Here is a 24,160-nt window from a genome sequence, read left to right as displayed (position 1 = left end):
TGGTGAGTTTCTCCAAACTTCTGTTCCATTTACTGAGTGTCAATGACAAATCTGTCAGCTGCTTTGTGTCTATCTTTGCATTAGCATGAAATTATTAATGGCTGACATGATGTGATATATTCTGCCTGAGGCGTAGCAGATGCCTTTTTGAATAATGCCTTGCAGTCCTCTGAGTTCCAGCAATCTGGGGAATTTCTTCCTCAACTAGCTATACAGATATGCCAGTGATGTGTTCATTAGATTCTGCTCAGCATGTAATGGGCAAATGCAATGTTTGTCTTTATTCAAAAGGAATGGAATATAAAAATAGGGAAGTCCTCCTAGAATTATACAAGCGCAGTTAGACCACACCTAGAATACTGTGAACAGTTTTGTCCCCTCATCTAAGACACGATCTACAGGCATTGGAGGAAGTCTAGAGAAGGTTCACTTAATTAATCCTGAATATTGAGGGATTCCCCTGGATTCGATTTCTTATATCTCACTTTTACAATGCCAAAAGCTACATTAGCTGTCTGCTAATACTATAAGACGAAGGAATAGGCTGTTTAGCCCCTCAAGCCTTCTCATCATTCAATAGGGTCACTGGCTGACGTGGTATTCCTCACATTCAGTTTCCTGCCCTTTCCTGTAAGCCTCAATTCCCTTAACAATCAAGGTTCTGTCTTTCTCAGCCTTAAATATACACAAGGATTCTGCCCGCACAACTCTCTATAGCAAGAAGTTCCAACATCTCATAGCCCTCTGAAAGAAGGAATTCCTCCTCATACAAGTCTTAAATTAGCATCCCTTAATTCTGACACTATGCCCTCTGGTCCTAGAGTCTCCAATGAGGGGAAATATCCTCTCATCATTTACCCTTAAGACTCCAATATGTTTCAAAGAAATCACCGTTCATTTTGATAAATTTCATGTGAGTGGAGTCCCAATCTGTTTAACCTTTGCTCACAACACAATCCTTTCATACTGGGAATCATCTTTGTGAACTTTTTCTGAAATGCATCCAATGAAATAATATATTTTCTTAAATAAGAGACCAAAACTGCTCACAGTACTCCAGATTTCGTCTCACCAGTTGCAGTAAGACTTCCCAATTTGAACTCTCTTTAAATAAGAACCAACATTCTTCTTGATTACCTACTGCACCAGTGTGTTAGCTTTCAGTCTTTTGTGCACAAGTACCTCCAAGCTCTTTTTGTGTTGCAGCTTTGTGCAGTTTTTCTTCATTTAAATAACATTATTCTTTTGTTCTCCTTCCAAAATGAACTTCAAATTTTCTTATATTGTACTGTACTCCATTTTTCCCACTTACTTAACCTATCACTATCTCTCTATAAACTTTGTACCCCTGTTGCAACTTGCCTTTCCACCTGCTGTTGTGCCATCTGCAAATTTGGTGACAGTATATTTGCTTTCTTTGACCAAGTCATTCATACATATTGTAACAGTTTCAGTCCCAGTTTTGATCACTATGGAAAGCCACCAGTTACAGGTTGCCAACCAAAGAAGAACCTTTAATCCCCACTTGCTGTTTCCTGCCCAGTAGCCAATTCACTATCCATGCCAAGATACCACCTTCAACACAATGGACTCTTGTGACTAACCTTTTATAAGGTACTGTATCAAATGCCTAGAATTATCTGATATTGCCTCTCTTGCATTTTGAATAGGGGTTTCACATTGGCAATTTTCCAATTCTCCAGTATTTCTCTAGAATCCAAGGACCTTTGGAAAATTATAACCAATGCATTCACGATTGGTGTAGAAACTTCTTTTTAGGATCCTAAGATGCAAGCCATCAGCGCAAGTAATCTTGTGGAATAGTGATGATCATGATACTTAATTCCTGCTCTATATTCTTAGGATTAATGGATATTCTAAGTATCTTCCACCATAAAGACTGATGCAAAGTATCTGTTAAACTCTTTTGCTCCATAACCATCTACCCAGATTCATTTTCTAAAAGGTGTTTGTTCACTTTGACCTCTCTCTTCATTGTCATATATTTAAAGACACTGTTATTGTCAGTTTTTATATTCATTGCTAATTTTGTTTTTTCTCTATGATTTTTTAGTCCTCTTTTACTGGACTTTGAATTTTGGAGATATCACTACCTTTTGGCTCCTTAGATGCCTTTTCTTTCAACATAATACTTTCCTTTCTTACTGAGTCATAGAGTCATACATCATGGAAACAGATCCTTTGGTCTAACCAGTCCATGCCAAACGTCGTCCACACTAAACTTATTCCATCAGCCTGCTCCTGGCCCATATGTTTCCAAACCTTTCCTATTCACGTATCTATCCAAATGTCTTTTAAACATTGTAGTTGCACCTGCATCCACCACTTCCCGAGGAAATTCATTCCACATGCAAACCACCCTCTGTGTAAAAATATTTGCCTCTCATGTCTTTTTTGAATCTCCCTTCTCTCCCCTTACAAATGTGCCCCCTGGTGTTGAAATCCCCCACTCTAGGGAAAGACAACTACCATTAACTCTATTTATACCTCTTATTATTTCATAAACTTCCCTTAGGTTGCCTCTCAACCTCTTATGCTCCAGCGAAACAAGTCCCAGCCTATCTAGCTTTTCTTTATAACTCAAATTTTCCATAGCCGACAACATCTTGGTCAATCTCTTCTGAACCCTCTGCAGCTGAAAAACGAAATGGAGTGCACAGAATGCAGAGAAATAAAGTGGATAAATCTCCAGGACCTGATCTAATGTATCCCAGAATGTTGTGGAAAGTGAGGGAGGAAATTATGAGACCCCTTGCAGAAATATTTGCATCATCTATAACTATGGGTGAGGTACCTGATGACAGGAGGTTGGCTAATGTCGTAACTTTGTTTAAGAAAGGCTGGAAGGAGAAAGTGGAGAACAAAAGACTTTTGTGTCTGACTTTGGTTGTGGGCATGTTGTTGGAGGTGATTATAAAATATAGGATTTTTGGACATTTAGAGAGGCAAAAATCGATTAGTCAGTATGGTTTTGTGTGAGGAAGTTATCAAAAAGATTGATGATGGCAGAGCAGTAAACGTTGTTTATTTGGATTTTAGTAAAACCTTTGATAATGGTAGACATGGTATGGTCTACTGCATGGTAGACTAATTAGTAAAGTTAGGCCACATGGGATTCACAGTGAGCTTGCAAATTGGATACATAATCGGTTTAAAAGCAGGAGACAGTAATAATGGAGGGTTGTTTTTCAGATTGGAGGCCTGTAACCAGCGGTTTCCCACAGTGATCAGTTCTGGATTATCTTTTGTTTGCCATTTATATAAATGATTTGGATGAGAATATAGGAGGCATGGTTAGTAAGTTTGTGGAAGACACCAAAATTGGTGGCCTGGTAGACAGTGAAGAAGGTTTTCTGACATTGCAAAGGGATCTTAATCAAATAGGTCAATGGGCTGAAAAATGGCAGATGGAGTTCAATCTGGATAAATGTGAGGTATTGCATCTTAGTACTACAAACAAGGGTGGGGCTTATACAATTAATGGTAGGGCCTTGGGCAGTGTTGGAGAACAGAAGGACCCCGGTTTACAGGTACATAATTCTTTGAAGTTTGCATCACATATAGGTAGGATGGTTAAAAAGTCATTTGGCACACTTGCCTCCATTGCTCAGTCATTTGAGTAGAGGAGTTGAGAAGTCATATTGAGGTTGTGCAGGACATTGGTGAGGCCTTTTTCAGAAAACTGTGTCCAGTTCTGGTCACCCAGTTATAGGAAGGATATTATCAAGCTGGAGAGGGTTTAGAAGGATTCTGGGTATGGAAGGTTTGAACCATAGTTTTTTTTAACCTCTCTCAAAATTTTTCCTTCTTACTGGGATGTATTTTTGCTGAAAGTTATGAATTATCTCCTTAAATGTTTGCCACTGCCTGCTTACTTAGAGACAAAAAAACTGCAGATGCTGGAATCCAAGGTGGACAAACAGAAGATTGAAAGAACACAGTAAGCCAGGCAGCATTGGGAGGTGGAGAAGTCAACATTTTGGGAATAACCCTTCTTCAGGACTGGGGGTGGGCGTAAGGAGAGCTGCAGATGAAAGGGCTGGGGGGGCAGGTGGTGAGGTGGGTATAGGTGAACACAGGTAGAGGATACAACCTGGTTGGTTGATGAGAGGAATGAATCCGGTTGATGGTTGGAAGGAAGAGTCGATGAGAAGAATGGAAAGGAGGGCCAGGCCCTGAGAAGGGAGTCAGATGATGGGAAGAGAGGTTATTTGAAATTGGAGAACTCAATGTAAGTTGCCCAGGAGGAAGATGTGGTGTCGTTCCTCCAATTTGCGGTCTGATTCGTTGTGGCAATGGAGGAGGCCAAGGATGGTCAAGATGGAAGGGGAGTGGGAAGGGAATTAAAATGGGCGGTGACTGGTAGGTCAGGTCAGCCCCTGCAGGCACAGCTGAGCTGCTTGATGAAACGTTACGTTTGGTCTCCCCAATGTAGAGAAGACCACATCAGGTGCACTGGATATAGGAAACTAGGTTGGAGGAGAGGCAGATGAATCTCTGTCTTACTTAGAAGGACTGTTTGGGGCCCTGGATGGAGGTGAGGAGGGTGCTGTGCCGATAAGTTTTGCATCTTTTCTGGTTGCAGGGGAAGGTACCTGTGGGTTCGCTGGGGGTTGGCGGGGACAGTAATGTGAATCAAGGATTATCAATGTTTTGGGGGTCAATATACTATGCTTGCCAAATTATTTCTCTCTCATACTAATCCCTTTTCTTAAAGCTTATTATATATATTGTTACATAATTTTGTTGTGATTGTAATTGTTTAGATGTGGCCCCTTACTGATTAAATACCTCTGTCTCAAAACTTGTCTTGAGTGAGAACATTAAATTCAATCATTATATTCCATAAAACTAAAAGGCACATCCCTTCTATCCCAAAAATAAAACAAAGAACTGCAGAGCTTGAAATCGATGAACAAACAGATCTGCAGTACCAGTGGAGAAAATATAGTTAATGTTTCAAGTCCAGTGACCCTTCTTCAGAAGATCCAAAGAACTGTTTCAGAAGCTTCTCCAACAATTTTTGTTTTTATTCCGTGTATCCCTCGTAATTTTTTTGGAGACAGTTAAAATGTCTCATGATTTATTTTTTTATTCATTCATTAACATATTTGTTCATCCACCTCTTTTCTGCTACTGGGTGATCCGCACTATTCGTTTCATTGGTCCTTTCCTACCTTTTATGTCAAGCTATACAGATTCTGTTTTTAACCTTCTGTTAGTTTTGTCTTTTCTTTTCACAGTGCAATGTCTACAGAAATGCTGAACCACTCGACTGGATTACCATCTGCACGAACCAGGTGCCTGCATTTGCCTCGATCAAAGATGGCTGCCGTAGCGCCGTTCTTGATCACGCGATAGACGGTGCGAGCGCGAGGGAGCTGAGCTGGTGTCGTTGAACTGCGCGGGTTGCAACCATGTCTTACAACTATGTAGTGACAGCGCAAAAACCGACGGCCGTGAACGCTTGCGTTACCGGTAAATATTCTCGACAGGGAAAGAATCGCCAATTCCTCTTCTGCTCACTTCTCCCGCCGTGAAAAAAGTTTGGGTTTTGGGGAAGGAAGTGCGGTGGGATCGGGCTGGTAGGGTCAGGCCTTAATTAAGGCCTAGTCACAACATTCAACGTAGTGTGTTAGCAGGTAAATGCTGCAGCACTCTTTGGAGCAGTTAGGAAGTGCATAGTTGATTCCTCTTGGTACTTATGCGGCTTAATATTTGGTGCAAGATGTTAATATTAAATGAGCATTCGCTGTATAAAAAGATGTGACAACTCTTTGTCTATTAATAACTTCTATTAAAATTTTGGTATATGAAGCTTGTGGGAACATTCTCCCCAGATAAAAGCTAAATGAAGTTACTTCTTGAAAATATTGTTCCTTTTTAATGTTCATTATCTTAACACGAAATTTTTGTTTCGACATTTCAAAGCTGTGCACTGTTTGAATAGTTAATTGTACAAAGAAAAGGGCAGGAGGATCTGAAATCTCACAATGTATCACAATTTTTTTTCTTGAATGTGTTCAGCATGCTGCACTAATCTATGAATGCCAGTAACCCTTTTATGTTTAAAGTGGACATCCATACTTTATGACCTTAGATATTTTCTAACCAGACTCAGATATGTTATTGCACATCTCTAAACAGGTGGGAATTGAATCTATTCTGTGGATGTCTGTAGGCAGTCACACAATCATGTTTCATGTCGATTAGATTCGATTTTTCCACCCATGTAAGACTTTCAAGTAGGGAATGCTGGAAAGTGAGAACTGATATTTTCTTTAAGCTTTTGGATGCTAACCTTATGTTCTTGTGTTGCATAATTTCCCCTCCATCAGGTGGTCTGGGGCTTGACGGTCTATTTGAGTTTCATTAACATGATCTTCAAATTGGTATGGACCAATATGGACTGAAGGGCTTGTCTCTGTGCTGTAGGACTCTTATGATGCTAAATTAATACATGTACTGAGTGATTCCTTGAAGAATTTTGTCATGTTGTTTCTGCATAATACTTAAATCCAAAAGGTCGTTTCTGGCTTTGTGTTTTGCCATTATTTTTAAATTAAAAGGTTTTGTCGATTTTCTTTTTCCCTTTGATTCAGCCTAGTACACATTTCATGTTAATTGTGATATTTCCCATTGTAAGATAACTTGTTACCGTTCTAAGTAGGATACTACCTTTAGAATGGTTTACTGGTTAACAGACAGCATGCAGAGTAGGAGATCTAATGGGTCATTTTTCAGGTTGACAAGCTGTGATTAGTAAGATATGGCAAGGATAAGTATTTTTGCCCTATCTGTTGACAATCTGTATCAAGTTTAGATGTAGGGATTAAATGTAAAGATTTGAGATTATCCAGAGTGGAAGTGTGAATTGTAGGAAAGATGCAAAAATGCTGCAAGAGGAATAGAATGTTGGGAAATAGATGGTAACATCTTGAAAAATGTCAGTATTACAGAGAAAGTAGTGCTGGATGTCTTGAAATGCATAAAGGTGGATAAATCCCCAGGACCTGATTAAGTGCACCCGAGAACTTGGTAGGAAGCTAGGGAAGTGATTGCTGGGCCACTTGATGAGATATTTATGAGGTGCTGGAAGAGTGGAGGGATGCTAATGCGGTACTACTACTTAAGGTCGTAAGGACAACCTAGGGAAATAGATACCGGTGAGTCTGACATTAGTGGTGGGCAAGTTGTTGGAGGGAATCCTGAGGGACAGAATTACACTTATTTGGAAAGGCAGGGACTGATTAGGGATAGTCAACATGGCTTTGGTAAGTCATGTCTCACGAACTTGATTGAGTATTTTGAAGAAGTTCTCATGGAGGAACCTTGTTGAATGCCTTACTGAAGTCCATATAGATCACGTCTACTGCTCTGCCCTCATCAATTCTCTTTGTTACTTTTTCACAAAACTCAATCAAGATCGTGAGACATGATTTTCCAAGTAGTTAAGATGAGAGAAACGCTGGAAAAGCACAGCAGGTCAGGCAGCATCCGAGGAGTAGGAAAATTGACGTTTCGGGCAGGAGCCTTTCATCATGAATGAGGCTGGGAGCCTCTGGGCTGGAGAGATAAATGGGAGGGGGGTGGGGCTGGGGAGAAGGTAGCTAATCATCGCAAAAGGTTGCAATGAGATAGCGACTCACTGAGATCTTTGTCGAGAGAGGATGAGAACCTCTCCAAGGTAGGCATATATCTCGAATCAGTCCTTGCCTGTACCGCCCGAGGCTGAAGGGTGACCGTATAGGTTTATAAAATCATAAGGGGCATGGATAGGACAAATAGACTTTTCCCTGGGGTGGGCCAGTCCAGAACTAGAGGGCATAGGCTTAGGGTGAGAGGGGAAAGATATAAAAGAGACCTAAGGGGCAACGTTTTCACGCAGAGAGTGGTATGTGTATGCCAGAGGAAGTGGTGGAAGCTGGTATAATTGCAACATTTAAAAGGCATATGAATAGGAAGAGTCTGGAAGAATATGGGCAAGTGGGACTAAATTGGGTTGGGATATCTGGTTGGTATGGGCGAGTTGGACCGAAGGGTCTGTTTCCTTGCTGTACATCTCTATGACTTTGAGGATTTGGTTGGGGAAAATGGGCAAAATTTTGGCAGATTGAATCCAGTTGGAAAAACATGAGGTTTTCCATGGGGCAAAACAATGTTTCTTAAATGGTGAGAGACTGGGAAGGATTCAACTTAACAAGCAATTTGGGTGTCCTTGTTCATGAGTCACTGAAAGTTATAACACTTGGTGGAAGCGGAGCAGGGCATGTTATGGAAAGTTCATGCACTGTCATGAAAGCCTTCAGCAGACATATTTCAGTTGAGATGAATGGTATCTACAATTATTGTTGGGTCAAAATCCTGGAGCCCACTACCTAATAGCACTGGCGCTATAACCACATATCTTCTAGATGATGGTAGATCTTGAGTTCAGCTGTGTAAACCCAATTAATGTGATAATTACTAATAATGCCCACTTTCTAACTTATGATTTTAAAAAATCATAATTAGGAAATGGGCATTCAGACTGCAGGCACAATTAAAGAAGTAACGAAGAGGATTGATGAGGGCAGAGCGGTAGATGTGATCTATGTGGACTTCAGTAAGACGTTCGACAAGGTTCCCCATGGAAGACTGGTGAGTAAGGTTAGATCTGATGGAATACAGGGAGTACTCACCATTTGGATACAGAACTGGCTGAAAGGTCGAAGACAGAGGATGGTGGTGGAAGGTTGTCTTTCAGACGAAAACTATGTGACCAGTGGAGTGCCACAAGGGTCGGTGCTGGGTCCACTACTTTCCATCATTTATATAAATGATTTGGATGTGAGCAGAAGAGGTATAGTTAGTTGCAGCTGACACCAAAATTGGAGGTGTCGTGGACAGTGAAGAAGGTTACCTCATTATAATGGGATCTTGATCAGATTTGCCAATGGGCTGAGAAATGACCGATGGAGTTTAATTTAGAGGTGTGAGGTGCTGCATTTTGGGAAAGCAAATCTTAGCAGGACTTACGTACTGAATGGTAAGGTCCTCGGGAGTGTTGCTGAACAAAGAGACCTTGGAGGGCAGGTTCATAGCTCCTTGAAAGTGGAGTCGCAGGTAGATAAGATAATGAAGAAGGCGTTTGGTATGCTTTCCTTTATTGGTCGGAGTATTGAGCACAGGAGTTGGGAGGTCATGTTGCAGCTGCACAGGACGTTGGTTAGGCCACTTGGAATATTGCGTGCATTTCTGGTCTCCTTCCTATCGGAAAGATGTTGTGAGTGTCAGAGGCTGAGGAGTGACCTTAGAGGTTTACAAAATCATGAGGGGCATGGGTAGGATAAATAGACAAAGTCTTTTCCCTGGGGTGGGGGAGACCAGAACTAGAGGGCATAGATTTAGGTAAGGGGGAAAGATATAAAAGGGACCTAAGGGGCAACTTTTTTTCACGCAGAGGGTGGCACGTGTATGGAATGATTGGTTAGAGGAAGTGATGGAGGCTAGTACAATAGCAACATTTAACAGGCTTCTGGATGGGTACCTGAATAGGATGGGTTTGGAGAGATAAGTACCAGGTGCTGGCAGATGGAACTAGATTGGGTTGGGATATCTAGGTGACATGGATGAGTTGAACTGGAGGGTCTGTTTCCGTGCTGTACATCTAACTCTGTTATTCACAGAAGAGTCCAATTGATAATCCCCCTTTGTAGAGGGATCAGAATGAAATGTTTATTTCCTCTTCTGGAAGTCCTGTAGGATATGAAGACACTCTTCTACAGTTCACAGCATTCTAGAACGTCATTCGTAAGTTATTTTACTGAGTTGCATCATGGCTGATTTGAAATCTTATTCTTGTCTTCAAAGGCACACCTTTCCAGTATCAGATCAAGAAGGAGAAAATCTAAGGCTATCTCTAATAAATCCAATAGGATATTAAGGAGAAGGGATAACTTGAGCATGTACAATTAAATGTAGATGTGCTAGGTAAGCATATGAAGCAGAAATAAAGAGAAGAGAATGCTGATTGGGTAAGATAACGAAGGGAGCAAGTAAGTTTGCTGTCTTGTATTGGGCAATGCATTTCTTTATTAAGATAGGGCTTCTGAAGTTTGTGAAAATAAGCTGTTTTGTTGTGACTGTTTTACTGGTGGCTTTGACATTTTCACTTGATTTTCTTTTGGTTGCTCTTTCGTGGGCACAAGGTTCAATTGAAGGGAAGTTTTTAAAAGATCGTGAAAGTGGAATCAGTTGATGGAAATAAGGAATAACAAGGGAACAAAGTCACAGGTGGAAGCCATCTATTGGCCCCTGCAAAGTTCCTTCACTGAGATAGTGTAAATCTGAAGATAATAGAGATGTGCAAGAAGAGCTGTACAATTGGTGATTTTAATCAGCATATGAATTAGACAAATCAAGATGAGCAGGATAATGGTGATGAATTGTAGAGTGCATCACAGATTGCTTCTTTGGGCAGTTCATTATACAACCTAGCTGGCTGTTTTAGGTCTAGAAATTTGTAATGAGCTCGGATTAATAAGAAACTTTATCTTGAACAGTCATAGAGATGTACAGCATGGAAATAGACACTTTGGTCCAATCTGTCCATGCCGACCAGATATCCAACCCAATCTAGTCTCACCTGCCAGCACCCGGCCCATATCCCTCCAAAGCCTTCCTATTCATATACCCATCCAAATGCCTCTTAAATGTTGCAATTGTACCAGCCTTCACCACATCCTCTTGCAGCTCATTCCATACACGTACCACCCTCTGTGTGAAAGAGTTGCACCTTAGGTCTCTTTTGTATCTTTCTCCTCTCACCCTAAACCCATGCCATTTAGTTCTGGACTCCCTGTCTATTTACTCTATCCTTGCCCCTCATAATTTTGTAAACGTCTATAAGGTCACCCCTCAGCGTCCGATGCTCCAGGGAAAACAGCCCCAGCCTGTTTGGCCTCTCCCTATAGCTCAAATCCTTCAACCCTGGCAACATCCTTGTCGATCTTTTCACATGACGTAATTTGAAATTCTGCATGAGGGAGAGCAACTCCAGTCTCAAACCAGTTTCCTCAGCTTATGTAAGGGCAATTGCAATGGCCTAAGAAAATACTTTTTTAAATATATGAGCAATGGCAGACATTTTAAGTAGGTGTTTCATAATGCTCGGCAAAGAGGCTATTCTGGAAGTTAAACACTTGGCTAGAGGGTTAGAAATATTTTAGGAACTTGGTGCCGATGACTAAAAAGATGATAATAAGTGAGAAAACTGGTTATGAAAGTAAATTCACAAATATTAAAACAGCAAAAGCTGCAACAAGTTAAAAAAAGTAACTGAAGTGTGGAATCCTTGGAGGAGAATTAAAAAGGATGTGGGAAATGGCGCATAATTTAAACCAGTATTTTTGCATAAGACTTCACTACAAAGAACATGATAAATATCGCATGGACAATAGCCATGCAAGATGCTAATGGGAGGAGCAATCTTGTAACAGTCCCTATCATGAGTGACAAAGTATTTGACAAACTAACACTACTAAAGGCAGATAAGTCACCAGGACCTGATAACTTGCATCCGTGGGTTGTAAAGGAAGTGATTGGAGAGATGATATATTCCTGAACTAACTAGATTTCGAGAGGGTTCCATTGGATTGAAAAATTGTTAATGTCTCGCCCTGCTCAAGAAGAGGTGGAGACAAATCAGCAAATTATAGGCTAGTTAGCCTAACTTATTGTTCGGAAAAGGCTGATGGCATCCAAGATGGTGGCAGAGTAGCAGGGCTGAGTGCTGGTGGGCTCTTGCCTGGGGCTCATCTCTTCCCACCTGCTTTCTTTTAACTATTTTTCTACAATTTTTCTTTTCTTTGGGTTAGTCGGTGGCATCAGTAAGCAGCAAGAAAGGGCTGTGGGTGGAGTGGATGCATCCTCCTGGTGATTGGAGGCGGTGGCAGTCATGGCATCTGCTGGCATTTGGACGTGGCAGCAGCGCAAAGACGGCCTCAACAGCATTGGCGAAGCTTTTCCAGCGATTGGAGGTGGTGGCGCTGGTAGGGTGACAACTGAGGAGGGCAGCTGGAGCTGTTGGCGTAGCACCCTGTCCTGACAGAGCTGGGGACTTCTGGCATTGGCAAGGTTGTAGCAGCGGTAGCATCATATGCCTGGTGCAGGAACTCTGGCGCCATCAAAGTGGAAGCGGAGTCACAAACTCCTGATTGCAGTTGCAGTAGGCCCAGAGTGGGGACTCCTGATTATTGGAGAGGCAAAGGCGGTTGTAGAAGTTGGGACTCCTGGTTGTGGGGGGGAGGTGGGCCCAGTAGAGATAAAATAATGGCTGAAGAGTGATGAGTCCAGCACAAGCAGTGTGGGTGGCGACACAGGTATCGCTGGTGAACAAACTCTGGGCTCGTGGTGGAGGCAGTGGAGCAAAGATAGACTTTCTTTTAGTTTTATCGTTTTCCTTTTTAATTTTAGTCAAAATGGTGCCAGATTGTTGCAACAGTTCACGCTTTTCACTGTATTTTACTGTGTAACTCACTGTAAAGTGCAAATGACAAATCATTCAGTTCAATTCAGAGAGTCGAGATTAACTTTTTAAATTAGAAAGACATAACTAGTGGAGAGGATCAGTTATATGCCATTAATGATTTTGCAGAGGGGCAGATTGTTACGTAACTATATTTGCTGATGATATAAAAACAAGAGGAAGAGCATTTTGCAATGAGGATGTAAGGAACCTTAAAGGGAGTATGATTTGTGAGAGCAAATGTTTGGTCATTGGAGTTTAATGTGGGAATCATGGAATCCTTGCAGTGTAGATAGAGGCCATTCAGCCCATCAAGTCAGCACCAACCCTCCAAAGAGCCTCCATCCCAACCAAACCCAGCACCCTACCCTATCCTCACTATTCTGCATTTACAGTGACTAATTACTTAACCTGCCCATCCCTAGTCACTATGAACAATTTGGTAAAAACAATGACTGCATATGCTGGAAACCAGATTCTGGATTAGTGATGCTGGAAGAGCACAGCAGTTCAAGCAGCATCCAAGGAGCTTTGAAGCTTCTTGGATGCTAAAAGCTCCTTGGATGCTGCCTGAACTGTTGTGCTCTTCCAGCACCACTAATCCCGACTATGAACAATTTACCAAGGCCAATCCATCTAACCTGCACATTTTTGCGACTGAGGGGAAACCAGAGCACCCGGAGATAATCCATGCAGGCATGAGGAGAATGTGCAAATATAAAACAGACAATCACCCGAGTCTGGAATTGAACCTGGGTCACTGGCACTATGAGGCAGCAATGCTAACTGCTGAGCCACTGTGGAGCCCTCAAAACGATGCAAAGTAAGATGTAATGCACTTGGGTAGGAAGATTCAAAAGGAAGACAATTATTTAAATAAAGACAGTCTGCAAAAAGGAGCAGAATCGAGGGACCCAAGTGATGGCATGAAAATTTAGTTTCTATGCAGGTCCACCAAGTAATTAAGGCAAGTGGAATTTTTAGCATTTATTGAGTCTTGTTACAACTGTGCAGGGTGAGGCTGAACATGGAGCACAGTGTACCCATTGGTTCCCATATTTATGAAATGATACTTTGGCATTGGAGACAGCTCAGATGCGACTTACCAGATTAATAGCTGAACAGGTTAGGCCTTTACTCATTAGTTTGGACGAGGTGTGATCTTACTGAAACGTATGCAATTTTGAGGGGCCTTTGCAGAGTAGGTGTTAAGAAGATGCTTCCAATGTAGGGTGGTGGAGTCTTGAACTGGGGGGTATGAGTTACTCTATCGGAGGCATGTCGTGAGCAAATGAACTAGAATTCTCTCCCCCAAAAAGTGTGGAGGCTAACTTACTGAAATTGTTGAAAGAGCAGGTCAACTCTGAGCAAAAACCAATCAAGAACTGGCATGAGAGAAATTTGAGGCTTGCGGCAGATTAGCCATGACTTTGTGAAATAGCAGGGAAATCTTGACTAGCTACTCCAACTCCTATTTCTGATCTTATTTACCTTGTTTGTTTAGTTGTGTAGATTCCATTCACAGTGACTCAACTGTATTGAGTTCAGATTAAACTTCAAGTCTGGATTATTCTTTGTCTAATGCGATTTGAAGACGTAATACTTAATTTTTTTCTTCAAATTTTATAATCCTAAAAAATTAAATGAAGATTTAAATAAAAAGGTTATTTGATATTTGCCATGGCTTGCTTATTGGATTCACAGAATGTAATCGCATATCTCAAAACATTGGCTTACATTTGTTTGTTCTAGGTCACTTCACCTCAGCAGATGATTTGAACCTGCTGATTGCCAAGAACACCAGGTTGGAGATCTATGTAGTGACACCGGAGGGTTTGCGCCCTGTCAAGGAAGTGGGCATGTATGGCAAGATTGCTGTAATGGAACTCTTCCGCCCAAAGGTAAGATATGTGTTCGACATTGGCAATTATTTACTCAGATATGTGGGACTACGTTTTATTCCCATATATTCTGCCATTGTTTCCCCTTTTGTCCCTCCCTTGATGAAGTTGCGCTCTACTTCGATAAATTAGCATTTTTAGAGATGCCGTATTCTAAGTTATCTCTGTATGCCTTGGTGTCGATTATAACAAGAAATTCAATTATGTTCAAGACATATTGTTAATGACTGAACGTTTGACAGCCCTCTCGAGTGGAGATTCCAAAGGTCTGTTCACAGATGGAGAATTGTGTGTAGTTCTGGTCATTGCGCTATAAGCAAGATATGATTGAGGTGGAGCGGGTGCAGAGGATTGACCAGGATGTTGCCTAGGATGGAGCAGCTTCTCTAAGAGAGGCTGGATAAGCTTGGGTTCCTTTAAGCAGAGAAGGCTGAAACGAAATCTAATTAAGGTACATAAGTTGATGAGCATGGACAAGGTGGATAGAAAAACAGCTGCTCCCTGAGATGAAGGGTTAATACAGGGTGCATAATTTTTAAGGTGAAAGGCAGGAAATTTAGAGAGCATGTGAGGAAAAACCTTTTCACTCAGAGGATGGTTGGAATTTGGAATACATTGCCGAGGTGGGCTTTAGAGGCAGGAAACCTCAACTGTTTAACAAGTGCTAGGATGAGCAGTTGAAATGGCCCAGAATCTATGACAAGTGTTTAATATTGAGATTAATGTGGATTTAGAGAGGCTTTTGTCAATGCAGATGGGTCAAAGTGCATCTCCTATCATAGAGTCATACAGCATGGAAACAGACCCTTTGGTCCAACCAATCCATGCTGACCACAATCATGGGTTGTGATTCAAATTCAAATAAGACAATAAGATTTGATTATAGTTAGAATTGACAATGGGGCAGTCTAAGGTCTGTAGAGTGGTGGTCTGCAAGAACAGCAAGTAACTTAAAGCTTCAGTAATATTACTTTTTACAGAGTTTGTATTTAATAACCAGAAATGGCTACTCAATATCATCATAAAGTCCCAAAATTCAATTCAATCCATTGCACATAAGTACTAATGCCTGAACTGTTGATTCTCCTGCCTCTTGGAAGCTGCCTGACCTGCTCTGCTTTTGCAACATGAGATTTTCTCAATGCTGACCATAATCCCAAACAAAACTAGTCTTATCTACCTGCTCCTGGCTCATATTCCTCCAAACCTTTACAATGCATGTACTTATCCAAATGTCTTTTAAACATTGTAATTGTGCACACATCAACCACTTTCTGAAGAAGTTCATTCCACTTGCAAACCACTCTGTGTAAAAAGATTTGCCTTTTTTTGAAATCTCTCTCCTCGCTCCTTAAAGATGTCACTCCTCATCTTAAATCTCCTATTCTAGGCAAAATACAGCTATCATCAACTCTATATATCTCTCATTATTTTATAAATGTTTATCAGGTTGCCTCTCAGTGAAAAAAATTGACTTTGAAATGAAGTATATGCCATTCTGTATTGAATAATTCTTTGATAAGTGTAGGAGAAGGCTACTCAAGCCTTCTCCATGATTCAGCATTATGCAGTACATCAATGCCGTATTCTAAGTTATCTCTGTATGCCTTGGTGTCGATTATAACGAGAAATTCAATTATGTTCAAGACATATTGTTAATGACTGAATGTTTGACAGCCCTCTCGAGTGGAGATTCCAAAGGTCTGTCACTGTTTGAGTGAAGAAGTTCCTTCTTATCTCAATCTCACATGGTTTGCCTTTTATTGAGGCTCTATCTTTAATGCCAGACCCCACAGCTAGTGGGAACATTATTTATTTACTCTTGTCTATCTCTTTTGAGTTTTATTAGTTTCTGTGAAGTCACCTCTCTTCTGAACTCGAGAGAACACAGGTCCAGTCTGCTTAGAGCAATGCTATCATTCTAGGAACCAGTCTGGTGAACTCTGGCTATGCTTCCTCAATCATGGCTGTTAGACTTTTCAACCTTGTTTTCCCGCTTTCTCACTGTAACCTTTGATCCCCTTGGCAATCAAGAATCTATATGTCTCTGTTTTAAATATGCTCAATGACCTAGCTCCACAGCCTTCTGTGGTAATGAATTCCACAGATTCACCCCTCTCTGGTGAAAGAAGTTTCTCCTTCTCTCTGTTCTAAAAGTCTTCCCTTTACTCTAAGGCTGTGCCCTCGGATCCTCGTCTCTCCTGCCAATGGAAACCTTTTGCCAATGTCCACTTTGTCCAGGCCATGTTATGAGCCTTCTCTGTTGCCAACCTCAGTTCATGGTAGTCGGGGCGTAAGACTGGATAATGCAATACCATGGAGCCATGTCATCAAGGATAACTTGAAGTTTACCTTATCCATCTCCATGACTGGTTTGACAAAACCGCTGCTGAAGCCTTCAACATATTTTTAGCTGTAAGCTTATTTTTCCAGAGATCTCCTGAACAGTCGTACGTGTTCCACCTTACAAACTTGAACTTGTCCAAAGCCCTGCACTCCATTTAATAACTCTCACCAAATTGTATTTCTCCTGTACTTGCTGTCATGTCGGCTCTATAGCCGAGGCAGTGCTTAGATTGGATTTTAAAATTTTAATCATTGCTATCAGTGTTGTTGAAGAGCTCGGCCCACCCTATCTCTGTAGATTGCACTGGTCCGCCAACACTTCCAGAACATGTATGAGCTCCTCAAATTTTCTGCCTCTTGGCTCATCCCCTATTTTAATCACTTCACTGTTAGTACTCACGTTTTCAAGAATTTCCTCTGTCAAATTTGCCATCTCGCTCTCCTGCTTTACTCTTTATCATTTTTACACAGTTTTTGAAAAGCTCTTCTAATATTGACCTTGTGTCCAATTTTGTTGGATATTGCTCATGTGAAATATCTTGGATCTTTTGCACCATTTAAAGATGCCAAATAAATCCACTCTATTACGTAGTAGACTGCATTTGACAATGTACCTAGCCTCTTTCCCTGAGGAGAATGTTTTGATTTTTTTATAAAGGTCAATGGATAGAAGGAATAACTGGGCAATGACGTGGAGTAGGGGTTAGGAGAGATCCTAGGCTGTGCCTCAAAATCACCAATGAATTTGTTTTGTGGAAGCATGGGGAATAGTGCTATTTTTGATTCAACAAGGTGACGATCAGTTGGCGTGAATAAACAGATTCTTTCCTTCAAATGAGACTGAAGTGACCTGCTATAATTTAATGCAGTTTTCCAATTAACTCCCATTTCTTGCCTGGGAAGGAGAGTTGATTAGTTAAAATGACAGATAAGCACCACCTGAGGCAATCTTGACACATCGGTACCTCTTGCTATTTTAGCTGTAGGTTTTTGCCTGTGATAGAAATGTCCACTTCAGACAGCAATTCAAGAATAATTGTTGAGCTGAATAAGGTTACTGAGACTCTTGCCATGACTTTTATTTCTGTGATTTTTGCTCATCATTCTTGCCATGATGGGTTGAACATCTAAACTCTACGCTGGTAAAAGACCCAGGAGTTTAAGTAGTTTGGACATTTTTCAGTGATGCCACCACCCTATCCAACCCTGATATACTTCACTTGTGCTTAGTGAAAATATGGGCTTTGGTTTCAAATGGTTGGAATTATTATCATTCTAATTAATGTTATTATTGGACAAGTTAAGTCATAGAATGAAATCTGTCTTGATGGATTATAATGTTTTTTCTTAGTTGTTTTAAACAAATCATCTTCCACTAAAACGTGAACATGCTTTATTACAAATTTCGTTTTAACAACAAAACTCAAGTTTACTATGTAAAATAAATTAACAAAAACTTAAGTATCAGAAATCAAAGTATTTACATTTGACAATTTAAAGATTTAAATCGCAATGTAAAGTATTAATCCTAACGATACTCTTTCTTTGTACTCACAGCAGGTAGAAGGCCATTCTCCATCCTGGTACAAGGGTTAGTGTAATTGAGCCTTTAATTTCCTGTCTTGAGAATATGATAGTCTTGGTCTCAAATATTCATACAATTGAGTTTAAACTTTTCTAGCTTCAAAATTTTCTTCAAGGTTTTAACCAATTACTTCTGCTTTGAAACTTGAAAATAGTCTCTTTACACTGAGGTAACCTATTTCTTAACAATTCTAATCTCCCTTCTTCAGGGACAACTGTTTTACACAAGTTTCAGACCAGATTTCTACAAAACCTTCTGAAACCAGAAGGGTTTATTTTAAAGGTGTCAGTTCCTTGCAGCAATTGATGTTTTTCTTAGTCAAAAACTAATAATGATTTGCGTAATCATCTAACTGCAGTACACAACACATTTCACTATGTCTGCTATAAACTTACCTAATGTAAACAAATGCTGTCACTGTCCAGAAAGTGTCATGGCTCAGTGATTAGCATTGCTGCCTCACAGTGCCAGGGACCCAAAAATGCCAGCATCAAGCGACTGTTGTGAGGAGTTGCACATTCTCCCTGTGTCTGCGTGGGTTTCCTCTGGGTGTTCCGGTTTCCTCCCACAGTCCAAAGATGTGCAGGTTAGGTGGATTGGCCATGGGAAATGCAGGGTTACAGGGATAGAGTCGGGCGTGGGTCTGGGTGAGAGATGCTCTTTGGAGAGTCAGTGTGGACTTGTTGGGCCAAATGACCTGTTTCTACACTAAGGATTCTATGATTCTATTCTTTAGGTTTCAATTAAATCTCCCCTCTTTCTTCGAAAGTCCCTTGAGTTATAGTCCCTCATATGTTAAACCTTTCATTCCTGGGATCATTCTTGTGAACCTCCTCTGGACCTGCTGAGGGCCAGTACATCCTTCCTGATGTATGGAGCCCAAAATTGCCCGCAATACTCTAAATGTGCTCTGACTAGAACTTTATAATGCCTCAAGTCCATTCTTGCTTTCATATTCTAGTCCCCTCAAAATAAATGCTAAAATTTTATTTGCCTTCCTGACTACCGACTCAACTTGCAAGTTTACCTTGAGAGAATCCTGGACTAGGATTCCCAAGTCCCTTTGCACTTCAGATTTCTGAATTTTCTCTTCATTTAGAAAATTGTTTCTGCCTCTATTCAGAGGATTAGATAGGGTAGACAGTGAAAGTCTTTTTCCTAGGATGATGACGTCAGCGTGTACGAGGGGGCATAACTACAAATTGAGGGATGATAGATTTAAGACAGATGTCAGAGGCAGGTTCTTTACACAGCGAGTGGTAAGGGCGTGGAATGCACTACCTGCTAATGTAGTCAATTTAGCCACATTAGGGAGATTTAAACATTCCTTAGATTAGCACATGGATGATTTAGGCATAGCGTAGGGGGACGGGCTGATAATAGTTCACAGGTCGGCGCAACATTGAGGGCCGAAGGGCCTGTTCTGCGCTGTATTGTTCTATGTTCTATTCTTTGTACCAAAATACATGACCACTCACTTTGCTATGTATTTCATCTGCCACTTTGCCTACTCTCCTAACCTGTCTAAATCTTTCTGCGGTCTCCCTGTTGCCTCAATACTACTTGCCCCTCCAACTATTTTTGTATCATCTGCAAATTTTACCAGAATGCCCTCAGTTCCTTCATACAGATCATGGATGTATAAAGTTAAAAGCTTTGGTCCCACCATTGACCCTTGTGGAACACCACTAGTCACCAGCTTCCATCCTGAGAAGATCCTTTTATCCCCAAACTTTGCCTTCTGCCTGGCAGCCAATCTTGCTATTTGACTTTGCTCATCTTTTTATTTTTACATATTTAAAGGAGTTCTATAATCTCTTTGTTTCTTGCAATTTTGCATTCATATTCTATTCTCTCTTTATCTCCTGAGACTTACAACTTTTTTTCCGTAACTTCATAGACCACCTCCTTTGTTCTAATACTACCTTAATTTCCCTTATAATCCTTGTGAAGATCTGGACTCGCGGGGTGGGTGTGGCAGGAGCCTCTCTGTTCCGTGATCAGTCAATAAACACTGGCAATTTGGTCTGGTTCTTTAAGATTTCACACTTTATTCAATCTCGGCCGGGCACAGGTTGTCCAGAAACAGAGGTTAAGCACTTCGGCGTTCCTCGGAGAAACTGCGGACATGGCTTAAGACAGACACTTTTATACCTTTTTTGAGAGAAGTATAGGCTATAATCACAGAACACATTCAAACAATTACGATGAAATGAGTTTATTGACAGCAACTTCGCCCAGTGATATTTCCTGGGAACCAACCTTGTTTTCCAACATCCAAGTTCTCTTATCTCGCGAACCTAGTCTTTGCATCTGCACTTGCGATGTTAGTTAGGATGGCTAGTAATGTCTTATCTAGTCTAGTTATTTCTATGATGTAAAGGAAGCATTGACTGCTCACCCTTTGTTGAGACAGACTGTGGTTAATTCAGCTCTTAGCAGGGATAAAAGCCATTTTATGCAGCTTTAAGCAGAGTTGTCAATTTGCAGCATGGAAGCCATTTTGTCATGTTATTTGCATTAAGAAGCCACTTTATTGCTACCTATGCTAGTATGAGCATGTATTAAATGGTTGGTCGTGACAATAACTAGTTACTCCAGCATGTTTTCAGATCTTCATGTGGATGGACCTCTTGCTTTTCCTGTTGGGTGTTTTAAATGTCAAGGAATTTGATGTTTTTTGAAAACTAAGCATTAATTTTTCAGACACCAGCCAATGCCTGTCTACATCAAAACTTTCAATGTATTTCCAAATAATCAAAGCCAGTTTTCTCTTCATACCTTCCTAATTGTCTTGGTTTAGATTTAAGACCTGAGCTTCAGATTGACCTGCATTAGTTTTGAAGTGAATGGAAAATTCTGCCATACTATGGTCTAAATGTTCTTTTACCAAGACTGATAAATTGGTCTTTTCTCATTACATATTGCTAGGTGTAAACTAACCTGTGCCTGAGTTGTTTTCTGGAGTAACAGAAACTTGTCTCCAGCCTGCCCCAGGAATATTTCCTCCTCAGAATTAGAGGTCATTAAATTTACCTAGTATGTTATCTAGTATATTACCAAGCCATGTCTTGGTCACCCTACAGCCATGTCTGCATGATGGTAATTAAGACCTAACATTTTATTTTTATCTGCACTACGTATTCACCCATCTTGTTGCAAATTCTGTATGCATTCAGAGTGCTTTCAATTGTGCCTTTTTAAACAGTATTCTATAATTTGACCCTGGTTGATTCTATGCCACTTTTTGCTTTTACTTATAGTTTTTATTGTTCTGATACCCAACTATGTTTTGATTTGTGTCTGAATCCTCTCTTGGGCTCCCATTCCCTGAGAAAGTAATTAAACTCTCCAATTGCACTGGCAAATCTTTCTACAAGAGTAAGATTCCAGTCAGACGAAAGTGGGTCTCATCATCTTTGTACATGTTGCACCTGCCCAGAACCAGTCCCAATGCCCTTGAAATCTGAAGCTCTAATCTTACAATTTTTCCAGCTACATACGAATTTTCTTAATCTTTCATTTCAGTGTGCACTAGCACATGGGGAGCAGACATAAGCAGAACCTTGAATGCAGTAACGTTTTCAGTTTCCTAAATCATACTTGCAGGACCTTATTCCTCATTCTACCTCTGTTTTTGATGCCATTGTGGACCACAATGTCTGACTTTGCCCTCCCTGAAGATCGTCTTGTAGCCTCACTGATGTCCTTGACCCTGGAACTAGGGAAGGAACGTAACACCCTGGAGTCATATCTGGCATAGAAAATCTTGTTTGTTCCCCTTACTATCAATTTGCCAACCACTCTTGGCATCCATTATACTTGGCCCACCTCAGAAAAAAAGCCACAGGCTTAGCACTTGCTCCATTCTTCTGAGCCATTGCTTTCACTAGTATTGGAAATTAAAAATCATTTGAGTGATTTGATTTTTGTCAAGTACTGAGAGCATTGTTTTGTATGCTGTCCAGGCAAATCAAACTGCACATAAGTACATCAGGGTAATAGGACAGAATGTAGAACTCTAATAAGAGAGGTCCATTCAAAAGTCTGATAAAAGTGGGGAAGAAGCTGTTCTTGAATCTATTGGCTCATGTTTCAAACTTTTATATCTTCTGCCTGGTGGAAGACAGTATAACCGGGGTGGGAGCAGTCACTGAGGCAGCAGGAAGTAGAGATGTTATTGGATGGAAAGCTGATTTGCGTGGTGGGCTGAGCTGCATTCACAATACTCTATTTTTTTTGTAGTCTTGGGCAGAGCAGTTGCTATTGCAAGCTGTGATACATCTGGATAGGATGCTTTCAATGGTGCATTTGTAAAAATTGGTACAAGTCATTGTGGAACTTCCTTTGCTTTCTGAGTTGGTGTGCTTTCTTAATCGTAGCATTGATGTGAATGGACCAGGACAGATTGTTGGTGAACATTGTCTCTAGGAATTGACATTCTCGACCATCTCCATCTCAGCACCATTGATAAAGATAGGGGTGTGTCCTCCACTCTGCTTCCTTATGTTGATGACTCGCTCCTTCATTTTACTGACATTGAAGGAGAGATTGTTGTCTTTACACGATGCTACAAAGTTCTGTCTTTGCTGGTCTGTCTCATTGTCTGAGATCTGACTAACTACAATGGTGTCTTCAGCAAACTTGTGAAATGGAGTTGGAATAGAATTTGACCACACAGTCGTGAGTCTACAGGGGCTGAGTGTTAAGGATTCTCATGGAGGAGTTGTTGTCACCTATTCTTAATGTGGTCTCTGGGTCAGGAAGTTGAGGATCTGGTTTCAGACGGAGGAGCAGAGTTCTAGATGTCGTGAGTTTAGAGATGAGTTTGTTTGGAATTATGGTGTTTAAGGCAAAGCTCAAGTCAATAGGTAGGAGCCTGATGTAGGTGTCCTTGTTATCTAGATGGTCCAATGATGAGTGTAGGGCCAGATAGTGTCTGTCATGGACCTGTTTCAATGATAGCTAAATTGTTGTGAATGGGAGGCTGGAGTTGATGTGTGCTACGACTAATCTCTCCACTGGACAGTAGTCATTATGGCATGCTGTGTGATTTTTTTTCCCCCCACCCGGATGGTAGTGGTCAACTTGAAGCAGGTGGGAGCCTCACATCAGAGTACAGAGAGGTTAAAGATGTCTGCGAACACACCCACCACCTGATCCAGGCAGAATCTGAGTGCATAGCTAGGGACTCCACCCAGGCCAGTTGCTTTCTTGTGGGTTCATTGTCCAGGCATCTGACATGTGCAGCAGGGACTGGGTACAGATGTATCTGAACCTGTCAGGGCAGGTGACCTCTTTCACTGATCTTCTGTTCAAAATATCATTGAGCTCATCAGAGAGGGATGCATTGTTGCCAGTTTGCTATTCAACTTTGTAGCCCATTATATAGTGTAAGCCTTGGCACAATCGACGTGTATAGTTAGTCTGGGACTCAAGTCTGGTATTGTCTTTTAGTGACCCTGATGACTTTGCAAAAGTCGTACCTAGATTTCCCATTCTATTGTATGGGTCAAGGTCACCCACCTTGAACGCCTCAGACCTGCACTTCAGTATGGGGTGGATTTCCTAGTTCATCCATGGTTTTGGGTTGGGGAACATTTACATTAACTTTTTAGGCATCCCCTACACACTGCATGAAGTCCATGACAGTTGTGACATAATAACTTGGGTTTGCTGCTGAATTCATGAATGTGGACAGTCCACTGACTCCCAGCAGTCATACAGCAGCTCATCTGTTACCTCCGATCAGCACTGTATGACTTTCAATACTGGATCCTCATGCTTCATTTTCTGCTC

General features: G+C 41.0%; 1 protein-coding gene and 1 long non-coding RNA gene across 5 annotated transcripts in view; one reads left to right on the top strand and one right to left on the bottom strand.

The window, feature by feature from the left end:
* Positions 1-5,567, bottom strand: part of LOC140493548 (uncharacterized) — a 28,831-nt gene extending 23,264 nt beyond the window's left edge. The window contains exon 1 of one of the 2 annotated variants that reach the window (XR_011963709.1): positions 5,498-5,567. This is a non-coding gene — a long non-coding RNA (uncharacterized lncRNA). Of the gene's footprint in view, positions 1-5,198; positions 5,427-5,497 lie in introns of those variants that run through there. The other variant, XR_011963708.1, reaches the window with a different exon arrangement.
* Positions 5,303-24,160, top strand: part of ddb1 (damage-specific DNA binding protein 1) — an 86,643-nt gene continuing 67,785 nt past the window's right edge. The window contains exons 1-2 of one of the 3 annotated variants that reach the window (XM_072592096.1): positions 5,303-5,321; positions 14,282-14,430. In XM_072592096.1, coding sequence (XP_072448197.1) covers positions 14,389-14,430 — 42 coding nt within the window. In that variant the 5' untranslated portion in view covers positions 5,303-5,321; positions 14,282-14,388. The other 2 variants (XM_072592093.1, XM_072592094.1) reach the window with 2 other exon arrangements.

This window comes from Chiloscyllium punctatum, chromosome 22 (genome assembly GCF_047496795.1).
Source record: "Chiloscyllium punctatum isolate Juve2018m chromosome 22, sChiPun1.3, whole genome shotgun sequence".
In the NCBI taxonomy this organism is placed as follows: Eukaryota; Metazoa; Chordata; class Chondrichthyes; order Orectolobiformes; family Hemiscylliidae; genus Chiloscyllium; species Chiloscyllium punctatum.
Note: the sequence above shows the minus strand (reverse complement) of the source record. Positions and strands in the feature narration are given on the sequence as shown.